The sequence below is a fragment of the Chenopodium quinoa genome, unplaced genomic scaffold (genome assembly GCF_001683475.1).
Source record: "Chenopodium quinoa cultivar QQ74 unplaced genomic scaffold, ASM168347v1, whole genome shotgun sequence".
Lineage (NCBI taxonomy): Eukaryota > Viridiplantae > Streptophyta > Magnoliopsida > Caryophyllales > Amaranthaceae > Chenopodium > Chenopodium quinoa.
In genome coordinates this window covers 582,324-600,509 of record NW_018744955.1, presented here as the reverse complement: position 1 = coordinate 600,509, position 18,186 = coordinate 582,324, and the positions used below count along the sequence as shown (strand labels likewise).

The following is an 18,186-nucleotide window of genomic DNA, read 5'->3' as shown; positions in this document are numbered from 1 at the left end:
GCCATTTAAAGGCAAATTGGATGGTTCCACCCACCTAATTAGACTCCTGGATTGTATTAGGAACCATGGTATACGTTTCGGAAATTTTTATTTACAGGCGAAAAAAAGTCAAAAAGTTCCAAAATTCAAGGCTAATAACCACGCTTTTTGAGAAATTTTGGAGGTTTTGAAGCCCCTGGTATCGAAAATCCTTGAGATTTCAGAGGATACATCTGAGGGTCGTATAATGCCGTTTGGAACCATATATGATCATTATATGTTGTCATAAATGTTCGTGGTAGGCTTGAATTAATGAAATCGGTGCAAGTTGTAAACCGATAAATTGGCCGTTTAAAGGCAAATTGGATGGTTCCACCCAGCCAATTAGACTCCCAAAGGATATTAGAGACCATGGTAAACATTTTGGCAATTTTTTATTTCCAAGCGAAAAAATTCAAAAAATTCCAAAATAATATCCTCGCATTTTGCGAAATTTTGAAGGTTTCGGGATTCATTGTCGAAAAGTGTTGAAATTCAAGGGAATACATCTTGGTGTCATATAATATCGTTTGGAACCATATATGATTATTTTATGTTGTCATAAATGTTCGTGGTAGGCTTGAGTTAATGAAATCGGTGCAGGTTGTAAAATCGATAAATTTTTCATGTAAAGGCAAATTGGATGGTTCCACCTACACAATGGGAATCTCGGAGTGTATTACGGACCATGTTAAATATTTCGTCAATTTTTATTTTTGGGCAGAAAAAAGTAAAAAAATTCCAAAATTGAAGGCTAATATCCACGCTTTTTGAGAAATTTTGGAAAAACCTTAAGATTTTAGGGGATACATCTCGGGGTCATATAATACCGTTTGGAACCATAAATGATCATTATATGTTGTCATAAATGTTCGTGGTAGGATTGAGTTAATGAAATCGGTGCAGGTTGTAAACCAGTAAATTGACCGTTTAAAGGCAAATTTGTTGGTTCAACCCACCCAATTGGACTTCCGGGAGGGTATTAGGGACCATGGTAAACATTTCAGCAATTTTTATTACCTGGCGAAAAAAGTCAAAAAATTCCAAAATTAAAATCCACGTTTTTTGAGAAATTTGGATGTTTCGGGGCCTGATGTCGAAAATAAATGACATTTTAGGGGATATATCTCAGGGTCATATAATGCCTTTTGGAACCGTATATGATCATTATATGTTGTCAGAAATGTTTGTGGTACGCTTGAGTTAATGAAATCGGCGCAAGTTGTAAACCGGTAACTTGTCTGTTTAAAAGCAAATTGGATAGTTCCACCCACCCAATTGAACTCCCGGAGGGTATTAGAGATCATGATAAACATTTCGGAAATCTTTAATTCCGGATGAAAATAATCTCGAAAAATTCAAAAATTGAAGGCTTTATCCACGCTTTTTGAGAATTTTTGGAGTCTTCGGAGCCTGGTGTCGAAAAGTCTTGAAATTCTAGGGAATACATCTCGTGGTCATATAATGTCGTTTGGAACCATATATGGTCATTATTTGTTGTCATAAATGTTCGTGGTAGGCTTGAATTAATGAAATCGGTGTAAGTTATAAACCGATAAATTGGTCGGTCATATAATGTCGTTTGGAACCATATATGGTCATTATTTGTTGTCATAAATGTTCGTGGTAGGCTTGAATTAATGAAATCGGTGTAAGTTATAAACCGATAAATTGGTCGTTTAAAGGTAAATTATTGGATGGTTCCACCCACCCAATTGGACTATCTAAGGAATAATTTTTCAACCTTTGCTGCTTATAAAATTAATAAATACTCTAATAGAACTTGTCGAGAAATTTCTTTATTTCTTTCTGTTTTAAGGACCAAGTAATTTCAATTTCATTAATCTTATTACCTACTGTATTGAATTATTCCAATAGCTCGCCCTTTGTTGAAATAATATTCCAATATTGTTACCCATTGAAATATATCAATTCATTTTTAATTTTTTTTTATAAAACATTCATTTTTTGTAACAAATATAATTTTGTGCGACGAGTAAAAGAATATACGAGTACATTATATATGAAGGCTCAAGAGGCTTTGAGATGTGAAGGCATCAACCTCAAAACTCCACATAAGAAAATGATACATAAATTTTGTCCTTTATTGAGCACTTCAGCATTCATATCATATGATATACTTGTACTAGTAAGCTGATGTCATCTTATCTATTCGAGTTAATCCAATGTGAATGCCATGACTTACTAGAAGGTGGTCCGTTCACTTGTATTTGTGCGCATAGTTTATAGTTTGAGGTTGATGAATTCAATTTTCTAACTTTAATAATATGCTCTTATGAAATAGAAAATTCATAGGATATTAAGTTTATGATGTGGATTAAATTAAATAATCATATATAAACTCATACATAAGCATTAGATAATATATATTGTATACTACATGCATGATCATGAATAAAGAATTGATGGATACATGATTTGGATGAAATTGGATTATATAATAATTAACTTAACTTAATCCTTAAGAAAGTATAACAAGTTAACAACATATTATTCATCTTGAAAAAACTAAGTTTGGAAATTAAGTACAAATTTTAGACTAATGAAAAGTATCCATAGAGTTTGAATTATTATTATTTTTTTAAGTATAAAGCGCAAAAGAAAGTCAAAATAGTTTATGTAAATACTGATATAAGATGAGGGTTATTAAATTAATTGTAATTCACAATTAAATAAATGTTCAGATAAAAGAAAATAAGGAAATTTATGTGAAAGCAACAAAACGTGAAAGCCTAATACAAACAAGTTGTTTAAACTAAACTTAAAGTTATTCCAAAATAAACCTCTCAAATACTTTAATACTTGGTACTAAGCTATTAGCTAAGCACATACTTAAAACCCACATAAATTAATTATACACTAACCGCACTTATAGACTACTAGTCCTAAACTTGAGATTCTTTGATTCTTTCAAACTTTGATGGAATAATATGAAAATTATACCATATAGTTTACCTACCCTTGCAAGTATGTATTATCTTCATCATACTAGGAATGTAACAAGTCAAAAAAGCCAAAAATAACTCCCTAATCAACATGACGTAACATTAATTATTAATTAAGTAATTAAATAAATAGTTATTAATAATAATCTTCTATCCATATCTTTCACTACAAGACAAGAAACCCTCACCCATATAATCCCCTCACCTCTCTTTGCAAACATTTCAAACACCCATTTCATTCTTCCCCCCTTTTTAGCAAGAAAAACTCTATTTCTCTCTTTCCACCCCCCTTTTTTCCAAAAAAAAAAAAAAAAAAAAAAAACAAACTTTGAATTTCCTACCAAAAAAAAACTTACAAAATTTAACAAGCTACTATAATAATGGATGCAAAAAGATGTTCTAGTAGTCTTCCTCCTGGTTTTAGGTTTCATCCAACTGATGAAGAATTAATCATACACTACCTTAAGAATCAAGCTATGTCTAGGCCTTGTCCTGTTTCAATTATTCCTGAAGTTGATATATACAAGTTTGATCCATGGCAATTACCCGGTTCGTATAATTTAATTTTGATATATGGTCTAATATGTAACATATTTTCTTAACAAACATTGTTTTATGCATGAATGAAAACTTACTGAATTTTTTTTATGATTGGTTTAATTTGGTGTTTTGCAGATAAGGCAGAGTTTGGAGAAAATGAATGGTACTTCTTCACCCCTAGAGATAGGAAATACCCGAATGGGATCCGACCCAATCGAGCTACGTTATCGGGTTATTGGAAGGCCACGGGCACGGATAAGGCCATATATAGTGGAGCTAAGTATGTTGGGATTAAGAAGGCTCTTGTTTTTTACAAGGGTAGACCTCCTAAGGGGTCTAAGACTGATTGGATTATGCATGAATATCGTTTAACTGAGTCTAAGCATCAACCCATCAAGCAACATGGATCCATGAGGGTACGTTAAGCCGCCTTTTTTTTTTTTACCCGGATTTATTAATTATTTCTAATGATTGTCTTTGTTTTGTTTTATGACGATCTTTTAAATTAAATGTTACCTTAAAATATTCAAACAAGGTTACTCTAATTAATAATTCAATATAAATTTTGAAAGTTAATTTGAATTCGTCTCAATAAATAATATATATGATTGTTAATTTTATTTATTTTTTACAGTTGGACGATTGGGTGTTATGTAGAATCTACAAGAAGAGGCATGTCGCGAGGGCAGAGGATTCATCGAGTTCGCCACAAGGGCAAATAAGCATGGTGGAAGGAGGAGCAAGTGATGCATCTAGTAATCAAAATGAACCAGAAATAAAGTTCCCAAGAACTCAATCATTATCATACCTATTGGATTTGGACTACTTGGGCCCAATAGCCCATTTACTAAATGACAACACTTCATATAATTCAAGCTTTGATATCCAAACAAGTATGGGTAGTAATGCTGGATTAGACCAACATGTGGGCCCATACCAAAATATTGGATTAAGCTGTCACCAAATAAATGGGAACCCATGTTACCCATCATCTTACAAATAGGATGTAGTATAGTTTTTAATTTTTAATTTTATTTAAATGGCACATCTCAATTTGTTTTGGAGATGTATGATTGTGAATAGTCTTAGGTCATCCAATTGTACATAAATTATTGTTCCTTGATTGATTGTCTTTAAGCTTTTCATTAGAGACTACTAGTGTTGTTTATTTGCTATTTTTCTTTAATATTTTCTTCATTTGGAAATTTTAGGGAATGTAATTATTATTACTTAGAAGCTAAGAACTAATTAACTTATATGTTTAATGTTTAATACTTGGTATTTATTTATTAAGAGGCAATGAGTAGTGTCCATTTTGATATATGTGTTGTTAGCTTAATGATTCAAAATATTTCAAATAATAGAGAAAGATTCAAACAAAGGTTAATTGTGGAATAGAGATCTTATTCTTATTCTTTTATTTTTGCTTAATTCTGATTGAAAATTTATATATGATAAAATAATTAGTATTATAAACACATTAATTGGTGAATCACTTCGGTATTCGGTGAATACTCTCCCCTAAGGCCTTAAATGAGCTTTACAATCTATTTTATTTGTATATGTTGTATGGTATTTGTCCCATTTTTATCATCATACAATCATCTCATCAGTCCAAGAGTATCGTTGCTTGCATGTGAAATATACCTATATTTTTCATGCACTAATCTTTTTATTATGCTATCAATTAATGTCTTAAATTATGCCACATAAAAATATAAAATGCTTCAAAGATGTTCTTTCTTTGTATCATTTTTGTTCTCAAATTAAAATCAAAAGTAAAATTTATATTGGGACTAAAAAAGATCAAATTTGAATCTCGAATCACCCGTTATTTAATATTAGAGGTGGTAGATTTTACCTAAGCATAACTGTATGAAAATGTTGACATCATTGCCTCATTGGTGACTCGTATTTTATCCTTTCTGACCATTATATTAGGCGTACAAATTTCCATTCAATATTTGACAATTTATAATGTTATGAAAAGTATAGTGGCGACTATATGTCTTTCCTTGGGCAAGCACCAAGTAATAATATCGGGTTTTTGAGATCCTGTAATTCAATTTCTGGCGGCAAATGTCCGTAGTTTTTATTAGCTTGTGATAGATACCATGGTAATCAAGACGTAGCAGATCAAATTTCGTTTACATTATTGTTGACTAACTTTACCAAAAAAAAAAAAAAAAAACTATATTTCTGTTAATTATAACAATTTTTAGCAAAATTGACATCAACACTCCCAAGTATGGTTTAGGTGCATCCAATACCATGTATGCGTAGTAGTCAAAACACCACAAACTAATGACTTGACTGTAAAGTGATCCTAGTTAGCATTTCGATCAATAATCTCATTGGACTAGGTGAACCTTCCAAAAAAATGTTTTGTTAAGGTTTTAGGGGTAATTTTAGCCCTTTTAAATCCGAACTAAGCATATAAACAACAAAATAACGTAAATGACTCGTTTTGCATGTCAAGAAATGCTAGGATTTGCATATCATTGTGTTTTAAGCCTTGAATCAATTGCTCAAATAAAGTTTAGAGGGTCATTTTCCAAATTAAGCTCGAAATCGGATACAAAATAACGCAATTGTCTCATTTTACGTGTCAATTCGTTATTTCTTGACATGCAAATTGAGACATTAACGTTAGTTTTTTGCCATCCGAGCTTAATATGGACTAATAAAGAGCTATAAAAACAAAGCTAAACTAGTGCATCTACATGTATATAAAGCTTGATTGTGTCAATCATTTTAGAACATATAGATGGAGTATCTTCTAAAATATAATTGTACTAATAAGTGTTGTTAGAATCATTAATAACTCAAATTATTACAGGCTTAGAATAAAAAAGAAAAGTAAAGGAAATTTGTAAAACAAACATGAGATAAGGTAATACTCCGTATATTACATGGTTTCGACACATCCGCAAGAGTAATAAATAACGAGACCTTGATATCACACTCACAAATTGACAATAGTGATATCATATTCGTACTATGATATAACTTCTAATTTTAATTTTATTTATTTACGTGTAAACATTAATAATGAATATCATTTGCATGTTGATTAATTAACTTTATCCATTCAAACCATATTTTGAGAAAGTATGATACCTTTCATTATTCCCACTTTAGAGGAAGCTTACAAATAAAAAAGCCTAGGACCACAATTACTAGCTAACTCTGGAATATCCGTAAAGCTTATGGCTTGTACAAGATGATTTCCTATTTTAGATTATAACCCACCTTTCTATTTTGACAATGACCCATTACACTTACAAAGATTAAATTGTATTTATATTAAATTATACCGACTAGAATATAGACAAGACTAGTATGTATGTGATTCAAGTCGATCAAAAAAATGTTTGATTTGAGTAGGTTTGGGTCATTTTTTGTTCGGCGATGATCAGTGTTTTTATTTTGGTAATATTAGTTTGCTTTGTGTGTGCCTTTTAGAATCATGTCTTGTTCAATACAATCGTCATATTATTAATCAGTATTAATTTATAATTGAGATTAGGTTATGTAAACCTTGGATAATTATAGAACATTTTAATGAAGTTAATAAATGCTCAACATGTCATTCTCTTACTAAAAGATATATTCTTTTATTAAAGGGAATAGGTAGGATTACATATATGCCTTATAAGAGATAGGCATTTGGGAGTTTAGAAATTAAAAAATTAAGATGCAAATTTATCTACCAAAAGAGTTCAATTTGGTGCATTGCATGTGTACACTTAGATAATGACATGGCAAAGATATTTGCCAAATCACAAGATAGAAAGTAGAGGATAACTTTGATGAGCAGCCAACTGTATTGAATCAGTCAACTCCATCCACAACCCTTTTGACTGTTTTTTGCAATTCCGTTGGGGTTGATCGCAAGTAAGCTCAAGCAAAAGAATGTGAATTGTATAAGGAGTAATAACTAATTTAATTAATTAGTGGAGGAATATATTTAGTGTATATGTACGTTTAGTTACGTTTAATTAACTGTTTTTGTTAAGCATTCATTGTATTTGTATTTTTTCATGGTATGGAAGACCTAACAACCTTAATCCTCAAGTTTTTTTTAGTCCACTATATAAAGTTCAAACACTTGGAAGTAGAGGAGAAGATGAGGAAATCTCACCCCAAATACTCTTATTAGGTAACCTCAGACCTCTAGGATTTGAGCTTAGAATTAACATTAATCAAGAGGCGAGCTAAAACTTTATTGGTGTCTTCTATCGTATTTATAATTACAACATATAATTAGTTTAAGACATATTGATCACACCAATAAAATTTGGAGATTTAGAGTGACTAGTAGACTAAAATTTTTGGTATGTCAAAAGTACATAACAAACAATTTACGTAGTATAAAAATGCATAGTTGTAGGTAATATAGGGATGTAATTTTATAATACACTAGCTCGTGGCCAAACGTTGTATTAGGTTGCTACTTTGTACATTTATTATAATTATATTTTGTACAATTGTACGTTATTTTTTTTTAATTATTTTAAAAACATTTGATATATCATATATCAACTTTGTTGTGTTTGTGTTACGGTTGTAATACTTCGGTCACATTATTATTTATTCTTTTTAGTTATCAAATGTCTAGCTTAACAAATAACAACAATTGAATATTTGATTAATAAGTTGTTATTCTTGTACATATAAAAAGTATATACACATTATTCACAATCATAATGCTAATATCATTTTAATTAATTTGTAAAATTACTAATATTGTCGATCTTGTAATAATTCTAAATTAAATTTAGCTATGTCAATATAAAATACAAAAAATTATGAAATGGAAATAGTCACTCCCAAACACTTAAAAATTAACATTAGCTGTACAAGTAATTTACAATTTTATACTTAGTATATGCTACAACTTAAAAGGCATTAATATGCGGGTCAAATTAGCCGATTCTAAGAAATTAAAGAAGTGGTCGAAGTACTAGATCTTCTTTGACCACCTTTTATCTAAGGATCATTTGCATTGCTATTCGAAAGGGACTCGACCACCCGCACATACATAAGCATCATACTTTTATAGTTCTATTCCATATATTTGCAGTGGTATGTGTATATGCTTAATCAACAAATATTACTAATAAAAAATTTTCAACAAAGACCTACGTCGAACATAGGTCTTTGTTAAGGTAACGCGCCTCTTACTAATACACGTACATACACATGATATAATAGGCCTTTCAGAATTCAATCTTCGATGAACTCAACTTCATGGGAAATACACTCCTTTAATTTTGCCTTGGACATACCTCATGCATAGAGGTACATAATTTACTTTGTAAATTAATCACAATTGAAGGATGACAAAACTGCCAAAACTCTAATTATTGGTTAAACATTACCTTTGGAAAAGTAATAATAATGTACGATAAGATGTAATAGTTTAAGCCAACTACTAATGCTAGCTATTAAGAACATTAGGAAAGGAAGGTTATATAATGAAGTTAATTTAATTAAGACATGAATAAAACATTATCAGTTATACTTATATAGTTAATCTTGTTTAATACTAATCTAGTAACACATAGTAATACTACTTAATATATTCCTAAAAGTTTGACTTGGTAAAAATGTAGTTAAAATACAATAACATTGAGCGTATTTTATAATTTACTTAAAAATTAATTAGCACGTGTAATCTTGTTAAAGATAGGGCATGCATAAAAAAAACTCTTTCAGCCTTTCACCCTTAATTAATGAAATGAAACAACAAAGGAGACAGAAGAATATATATTTTTAATCTTATTATCTATGTATTCCAAACAAGAAATAACAAATATATTATCTTTATCCCTCATAACAATTTCTTATCCCTTATCACACTACCTCTTATCCCTATTCCTCCAATCCACCAAACTCCTTATAGAAGTAATGTTTGCATGATATCAATTATTTTTTATTATGATATCAAACTTTGATATAAAATTACTTACATCTATAATAACCTAAGCTAGAAGTAATTAGATTAGGTGGTTAACACAAATGACATGAATTATTCTTTGGCGCTTCCTTTTTGGCATACATGTAAAGATTGTTGGACATGATTTTATAGCTAATTTTATTAAATAAAATTTAACCTCATTTCACCAACTTTTTTCTCAACAATAAAATTTACCTATTACAAAACCCTCTCTCCTCTTAATCAACACAACACAACCAAAAACTAGCCAAAATCATTCATAATTGTGTAGCTTCATAATAATCAAGAAATGATCCAATCTGATAATTCTATACCCACAATTTCATCATCATTATCCTCAAATTATGATGATAATAATGGTTATTATAATATAGGATCCATGATATTGGTAGCATTTTGCATGGGGTTGTCATGGATAATAGTCCATAGGTGGGGCCAAAGGAACAAGGTGGGACCCAAGACATGGCCATTGATTGGAGCAGCACTTGAACAATTGATGAATTATGATAATATGCATGATTGGCTCGTTGAATATCTTTCCAAGTCTAAAACTGTTGTGGTTCCAATGCCCTTTACTACTTACACTTATATTGCTCATCCTGCTAATGTTGAGCATGTTCTTAAGACCAATTTTGCTAATTATCCTAAGGTACATACTTATTTATGTACTACTTTTGCTTAATCATCTTTATATTACACTTTATCGACTTTTGAAATCATGCTAATTAATTATATATTATTTTTAGTTGATAGGCTTATAGACTTATAGTTTTCCTAAAAATAATAGCTTAATAATTAATATAAGAAGTTAAATGTAGAAAAAATATAATATCGATTGAGATATGATTTTGCCATAGGTTTTGATGCACATCCATTAGAGCTATGCATAACATTATAACTTTGTAAATCATTGAACATAGAAAACTTCTCTGTCTGATTTGGGTTGGTTGAGAGTCAGTTATTTAGTAATATTTAAAAGGACGTGTATGTTAATTTGAAGCTCTATAATACAATATAAGTTGTATAGTATAGTATTTGACAATCTAGTAAAAATTCGAATAAATTCCAAAAGATTATGAAAGTAGTCGGTCTAATGGGATTTTACGCTTATTATATGCACCATTACGGTCTTTGGGGATAAAAATCCTCTTATTATATATTTTATCTACATCTGTTAAAATCCGGCGATTTGATCTATATGAGTACATGACTACATGCATGTATTTGTTAGGACTCTTGTGAGGGACTAACTCGAAAGTGGCTTATATTTTATGTCTATTTAATATCATAACTTAAAATCTACGGAGTAAATGCTTATTTGCCCAATTCCCAGTTGAATTTAACATTTATTATTAGAGCTAACCACCTATATGCCTCAAGGTAATGTTATACAATATTTTTTTTTTTTTGAAGGGAATGTTATATTATTATTAGTCCAGCACTAAATTGGCAAAGTCCATAAAATACTGCTAAAAATAAAGACCCATCAAAATTCTTGACACACATGCATGAAGCTCAGCAATGTTATACTTAAACCCAGCCCAATAGTGTTGATATCCATGGCCCAATTAAACATACAGTGCTAATAACTAAAGGGATCCTTATTAATTACAGAGTACTTAATTAGAAATCGAGGCACCGTAAGACCCTATTTTATTCGCCTTATTTCCACTTATTTTAGGGTAAATAAGTTTAGATAAGGATTAAATAAGTTCAAGAAAAATAAGATCAATTAAGTTTTGATAATCAGGGCTACTAAAGTTTAGTTTATAACTAAAATAAGTTCTAATAAGGGTTGATAAGTTCAGATTAGTTCAGATAAATCAGGTGAATAGAACGCACCCTAATACTACTCCGTAATAACTATAGTTTCTATAATGACTTGAATTCTATAGAACTCAATATGAACAACCTATTTGCCACCTCACATCTAACACAACTTTTCTGCTAGGGAGTATTTATTTTAGCAAGTTTTCTCCCATTTGATGATCGAATCGAAACTTAGGTTTGTACTACAAAGCATGAAACATACTTACATAGGTCATGTTAGAGCGTGCTTGTTTTACTATAACAATAAACACTGTTTAAGCTAACTTAAACTTTATATTTCAAAGGTTATTTTGTCTTCAAAATTACTTATCACATAGATTTAATTAGTAAATATTCTTCTGAATCATTTAAATTATCTATGATTGAAATGATTATCTATTATTTTTTATTTTCTCAACAAAATGACTAATTCTAATTTTAATTTTTGTGACAAGGGTGAAGTCTACCAATCGTACATGGAAGTTTTGCTAGGAAACGGAATTTTTAATGCAGATGGTGAAAGTTGGAGGAAACAGAGAAAAACTGCAAGCTTTGAATTTGCATCTAAGAACTTAAGAGACTTTAGTACTGTGGTCTTCAGAGAGTATAGCTTGAAGCTTTTTAACATTTTGAGTCAGGCATCATTCGAGCATCGATCCGTCGACATGCAGGTAACTCCCTACATTATTGATCAAAACTAACTACATTATGTTACATAAGAATTAATGTCTAGGTCCGATTTCAAAGTACACACTTTGATCATATTAGCGTTTTAAGGATACCTTAAAAGAAATATGTTATAGAGTAACATTTTTTGGATATTTGAAATAATAATGATTATATTTTATGTACATGTTATTTTTGTTCAGTCTTAGAGTAATACAAGCACATGTTCATACATTATGTTACATAGAAATTAATGTCTAGGTCCGATTTCAAGGTACAAACTTTTATCATATTAGTGTTTTGAGGATACCTTAAAGAAATATGTTACAGAGTAACATTTTTTGGATATTTGAAATACCATTTGAAATAATAATGATTACATTTTATGTACATGTTATTTTTGTTCAGTCTTAGAGTAATACAAGCACATGTTCATACATTATGTTACATAGAAATTAATGTCTAGGTCCGATTTCAAGGTACAAACTTTTATCATATTAGTGTTTTGAGGATACCTTAAAGAAATATGTTACAGAGTAACATTTTTTGGATATTTGAAATACCATTTGAAATAATAATGATTACATTTTATGTACATGTTATTTTTGTTCAGTCTTAGAGTAGTACAAGAACATGTTCATATAACTAAATTTCCTCTGCTGCTTTTAGGAATTGTTGATGAGGATGACATTGGACTCAATATGTAAGGTAGGTTTTGGTGTAGAAATCGGAACATTGGCGCCTGATCTACCAGAGAACGCGTTTGCTCGTGCTTTCCATACAGCTAACATCATTGTTACACTAAGATTTATTGATCCTCTTTGGAAGCTAAAGAAATTTTTCAATGTGGGTTCAGAGGCTTTACTTAGTGAAAGTATTAAAATCATTGATGATTTTACTTATTCTGTAATCCGGAAACGAAAAGCTGAAATTGAAGAAGCTAAAAGAAGTTCCAACAACATCAAGGTTTTTGCTTACATCATGAATTAGTTTTCACATTGTCTCAACCGTTCATATGTTGCATGATTACAAATTACGTGTTGTAACAGTTTTCCTAACCGAAATAATTAAACTTATGTGTGGTTAAACACTTCAGATGAAACATGACATACTATCAAGGTTCATAGAGTTGGGAGAGGATCCAGAGTACAACGCAACAGAGAAGAGCCTAAGAGACATAGTGCTGAATTTCGTGATAGCAGGGCGAGACACCACAGCAACAACGCTGTCATGGGCAATATACATGATAATGACCCATGAAAGTGTTACAGAAAAACTTTACTTAGAGTTAAAAGCAATTGAAGAAGAAAGAGCAAAGGAAGAAAATGTGGACTTAATTGAGTGTGATACAGAGGACCCTGTATCTTTTAACAAAAGGGTGTCACAATTTGCTGATCTTTTAACCTATGATTCTTTGGCTAAGCTGTACTACTTACATGCTGTTGTCACTGAAACTCTTAGGCTCTACCCTGCAGTTCCTCAAGTAAGTAATTATAATATAACTTTTCTTCTTATCGGCTTTGTTTCATATTTAAGATACTAGATTCGTCACTGGTTACAATTGTTCGGAATTTGTAGGATCCAAAGGGGATATTGGAGGATGATGTGCTACCAGATGGAACCAAAGTAAAAGCAGGGGGTATGGTGACTTATGTACCATATTCTATGGGTAGAATGGAGTACAATTGGGGTCCTGATGCTGCTGATTTCAAGCCTGAAAGGTGGCTTAAAGATGGTTTCTTCCAAAATGCCTCTCCTTTTAAATTCACTGCTTTTCAGGTATGTTCCATTTTAGCAAATAACCTCCAAACAAATTTTAAAATTAGAATCAGCTTTAAAATAGGTTTGATTTACTAGGCAGATAATCTAGATATAAACATCCAACTATACCATGTCATCTTTGGTAACATCACCTCTATACGTAATTACGTAGTATATGTAAATAATTTGTTACAGAGTACTCAGTAATTAATAACTTAGAAACACTAGAAAAAAGATGGGACACAAATGTGAATAAACCCATCATTATACACGCCAAGGATGATTATTTGTGTCAATCAATCGAACGAGTTCAAATTTGGCAGGCTGGACCAAGGATATGTCTAGGGAAGGACTCAGCATATTTACAAATGAAGATGGCGTTGGCTATTTTGTGTAGATTTTACAAATTTAAGCTGGTACCAGGGCACCCTATCAAATACAGAATGATGACTATTCTTTCAATGGCTCATGGAATGAAGCTTACGGTCTCTAGATGTTCTTAACTAGCTAGTTACTATTTGCAAGATTATTGTTAATTTATCATAAATATGTACGTGATATATCAACACTTGAAGATCAGTTTCACATGGAAAAGAACTACAAGATTAGCAATCAACCTTTTGTAGTGTAATTTGTTGTACGCTAATAAAATAATGAGAAGACAAGATAAGAAAAAGACGGATTATTGAATAAAAATGTAAATAAGAATACAAAGTTGAATAAGCAAGCACACTGCACACTTAGGTTGATAAGCACACGAGAAGAAAAGGCAAAGGTACGGTATGTAGTAAGTAAGGGTATGGTGTATACACTTATTGTATGCGTATAATACAGAAAAGGTGTAATAGCTCCATCCCCATCAGTGGATCTTGATAAGACGATGGTTGATATAATGAGATTACTTGATTTTAACAACATCGAAAACCGAAGTGGCCACAGAAGTATATCCAGGCTTGATGCTAGAAGACGCCTCAGCACCAGTTTTGACGTTATCAATGGCATGACTTGTATGGCCGGGAGCATTGAGAAGGTTAGCTTTGATAATCTCCCATCTATCTATGTTACCTTTAGGATAATCTTCAGCGGGCCCAACTTCCACGTAAGTCTGGAATGAAACATAACACATAACACGTACTAGTAATTAAATAATCAATGTATAGGTATATGTGTGTGTCAGAGATATGATATATTAGTATTTATCGGAAAATATATATGTGATATATGTACCTTGTTTGCGTTTCCATTGCCCGGTGTGTACCATGCAAAGACCCAAGCACATTCAGTGGAGCCACCCTTTTTACGAGGTCCAACATAAACAACAGCCCCCATTGAACCATCATCACCTTGATGCGTAAACTTGGCAGATGTTTTCACATCAATTTGAGGAGGGTAATCGCCCAAAACACTACCAGACCAATCTTTGGGCTCCTGGAATACAATGGTATCCTCACCAAAATTTAGGATCCAACCTCCTGTAGTAGCCAGACCACCACTTTCTTTAATTTTCATTATTTGATGATTTCCTGCCTCTACCTCTTTTTCCAGCTCAGCTATAGCCTTTAAGTGTGTCATTCATCTTTATTGATGATCCCATATTAGATTTTAGTCTGCAAAAATCAAGCAAACGACCACAAATTAAGTTAATAGTATTAATAATTATATTACTAATAATTAATATACCAATTTTGAGAAACTAAATTAAGTACCTTACTTTTGTAACTTTAATTTGATTTGATTTGATTGTTGAATTGATGAAGAATGCTTCTACCACTCCATCCTTATTTATAGCCTTAAGTTTTATGCCATGGATTAGGGTACTTACTATTCTATTCATTAAGTCAATGACTTAATGTGCTCATCATGGTGGCCCGTGCACCGCCATTTCTATTAAATTAAACTAAATGTTTTATTATTATTATTATTATTATTATTATTGATAACTATGTTTTTGAAGTACTGTATTAAATTATATATATTGAGGGGACAAGGTAGTTTCAAAACATTAACCTATTATTATTAATTGACTTTGTTGAATAATGGATTGAAATAGTCTTTTTTTTTTTTTTCATTTTCATTTTAACAAGGGCGTGGGCACGAATTCTAAAATTGTATTTCGCCCGCTAAATTTTTTAACTAAAGATAAAATACCTTTCGTACCAAGTTAATAAGATTGCCACCTTTTAATCTTGAAGTTGGGGATTCAATCCCCACTAAGGACAATTTGAGGTACGGCCAGGATCTTTCTCCTTACCATTTAAAAAAAAAAAAAAATTAAAAATACCTTTCGTGTTGGTGATGAGCCCCCGAGCAAACCCGCATTTTTTACTAAAAATTAGTGTCTCATGCATATTAAAAGAGTATGAAAGTAATCAGAATTATTGAGGTGTGTATCCCGTATTATTGGGGAGTGTCCAATTTATAAGGCTAAGGCCTACTACCTTCATCGTCATATGGTTTTGAGGTGGAATCTCCTTTATTGAGTTGAGTTGTAATTTGGACCTTCTGAACAAAAGAGAAAGTTGTGTCCACTTTATTAGGTTGAGACGTTATTCCCCTCAACCCCTCATTGATATATGAGTGTGATGAAAGTGTTGTCCCACATTAAAAGTGAAGCAGAACATTGGGATTTGTATCCTATATTAAAAGAGAAAGTTCATTGTGTCCACTTTATAAAGCTTAGGGGTTATTCCTCCTCTCATTGTCATATGATTTCGAGGTGGATCTCTTTAATCGGTCATATATAGTGGATACTTTTGACGGGTGAAGCCCGAACCTGTTTAACACGTGCCAGTTAGTATCGTTTTATTATGTAAGTGGTACAAAAAAAATAGTACATAATAATTATAATAATAGTACAAAAAAAAAGTACACTTGTTAGTGGGTGATGTTCGGCACTATGCTTTCCTTGCATTGTGTTTGCAGTCTTTAGGCTACACTTTTTCGCAATTATGATATTGTTGGTCTGGGACCGGCCTTCAATGGTGCTCTTAGGCCCCGTTCTTTAGAGCTGCTTTGCTCTGCTCTACTCTGCTGAAATCTATTTTGCTTTGCTCTGCTCTGCTAAAATCTGCTCTGCTCAAAAGAACCGGGCCTTAGTATTTTTTATAGGACTATGGAGACTGACCTTATAAGTAACTTTAGTGAAATCGTTGTCTCCAAACTCATGAAGAAATTGGCAGATATATATTTCAAGAAGGTCACTAAATCTGCAAAATTCACTTTTTATCTATCTCCGCGTTAGGTTACCTTATGGAAGTTTCAGTAGAAAGATCAAACTTTGGCATGGTTGTTGCGAGTGGTCTCGATATTAGCGACTATGAATGATAACAATTACCGTTGTGTTCTTTGCTACAGGTTGGGTGTTATGGGGTTGTTATGGCAGATGTCATTACTAAAGGTATATGCAATGACTTTTTTTTTTATTGCGAAATATAGAATATTGGTAACAACATATTTGTTTACAAATATATGTTGTTGCCATATCTAAATGTCAAACCGATCGATGTAGAAACTTATTATTAGTAACAATAAAAATTGTTATGAAAAATATATGTTTAGCAACGAAATCTTTTTTGGTGAAAAACAAATTTTCGCAACCAGTGTTTTTGTTACAAAAAACACTTCTTGGAGTAGTGAACTATGTTACATTCATTTATTTACACAATATTCTAGTGGTATTGTTATACATAATAAATTAGTGGGAAGACGAGATACAATATAGGCTTTCACCCCTCTAATTATAGCAAATTATATCCAAATAAATAAATATATGAGCAACAATAAGGGCCCAATCTTGCGCTGTCCAGAAGCCCGCTGCAGCGACGCAATATTATTATTATTATTATTATTATTATTATTATGAAAGAGACAAGAGAGTATAATTAAATTGACTTTGTAGAATAACTTGAAAAAGTCTTCGTGTCTATTTTTTTCTTTGAAATTTAACAAAGACGTGTGCATGATTTGTATTATGCGAGAACGATGACATAAAATGTACATGCCAATTAAATATACATTTCGTGTCAAATGCCAATTGTCGTCTCTATAATAATTTTTGTAGACTTCTTTTTATATTTTGAAAATTGAAACCAATCCATATTATACAACTAGTTTTGTGTCCTTTGCGATACTTAACTTGTTACTCCTGGAGTACATATGCATGGTATTCTCAAATTTATAAAACTTATGTTATTTTAATATAAACTTCTTGTTATTTCAATTTATATATATATAATTTTAAAATAAATATATGTTATTTTATATTTGTATATTGCTTTTTTTTCAACATTGAACCTTTCGTTGTACTCTAGATTTATAAAATTCATGTTATTTTAATGTGAACCTCTTATTATTTCAATTTATATATATGTTATATTTTAAATAAGTACATGTTATTTTTATAAATGCTTTTTTTTTTTTTGTATGCATGATATTGAAGTAGATAAGTGAATAACATATTATTTT

At 31.1% G+C, this 18,186-nt stretch overlaps 3 protein-coding genes across 4 annotated transcripts; 2 read left to right on the top strand and 1 right to left on the bottom strand.

Annotated features, from left to right (window-relative positions):
• The first annotated feature begins 3,131 nt into the window (after window positions 1-3,131).
• Window positions 3,132-4,796, top strand: LOC110706348 (NAC transcription factor 29-like). The gene is made up of 3 exons (XM_021884255.1): window positions 3,132-3,533; window positions 3,660-3,940; window positions 4,159-4,796. Exons 1-3 carry the CDS (start codon window positions 3,365-3,367, stop codon window positions 4,525-4,527), a joined length of 819 nt encoding a protein of 272 aa, XP_021739947.1. The 5' UTR covers window positions 3,132-3,364; the 3' UTR covers window positions 4,528-4,796.
• A 4,858-nt stretch (window positions 4,797-9,654) lies between these two features.
• On the top strand, window positions 9,655-14,353 carry LOC110706346 (cytochrome P450 704B1-like). Its single transcript, XM_021884251.1, has 6 exons — window positions 9,655-10,135; window positions 11,751-11,966; window positions 12,631-12,927; window positions 13,058-13,444; window positions 13,540-13,740; window positions 14,046-14,353. Exons 1-6 carry the CDS (start codon window positions 9,776-9,778, stop codon window positions 14,223-14,225), a joined length of 1,641 nt encoding a protein of 546 aa, XP_021739943.1. The 5' UTR covers window positions 9,655-9,775; the 3' UTR covers window positions 14,226-14,353.
• Window positions 14,354-14,547: 194 nt separating this feature from the next.
• LOC110706347 (jasmonate-induced protein homolog) lies at window positions 14,548-15,514 on the bottom strand. 2 transcript variants are annotated; one of them, XM_021884253.1, is made up of 3 exons: window positions 15,429-15,514; window positions 14,950-15,329; window positions 14,548-14,827 (listed from the first exon to the last, which is right to left on the bottom strand). In XM_021884253.1, exons 2-3 carry the CDS (start codon window positions 15,292-15,294, stop codon window positions 14,621-14,623), a joined length of 552 nt encoding a protein of 183 aa, XP_021739945.1. In that variant the 5' UTR covers window positions 15,295-15,329; window positions 15,429-15,514; the 3' UTR covers window positions 14,548-14,620. The 2 variants fall into 2 exon arrangements, with proteins under 2 accessions (XP_021739945.1, XP_021739946.1); XM_021884254.1 differs by having other exon boundaries at window positions 15,434-15,514.
• Between the last annotated feature and the right edge of the window lie 2,672 nt (window positions 15,515-18,186).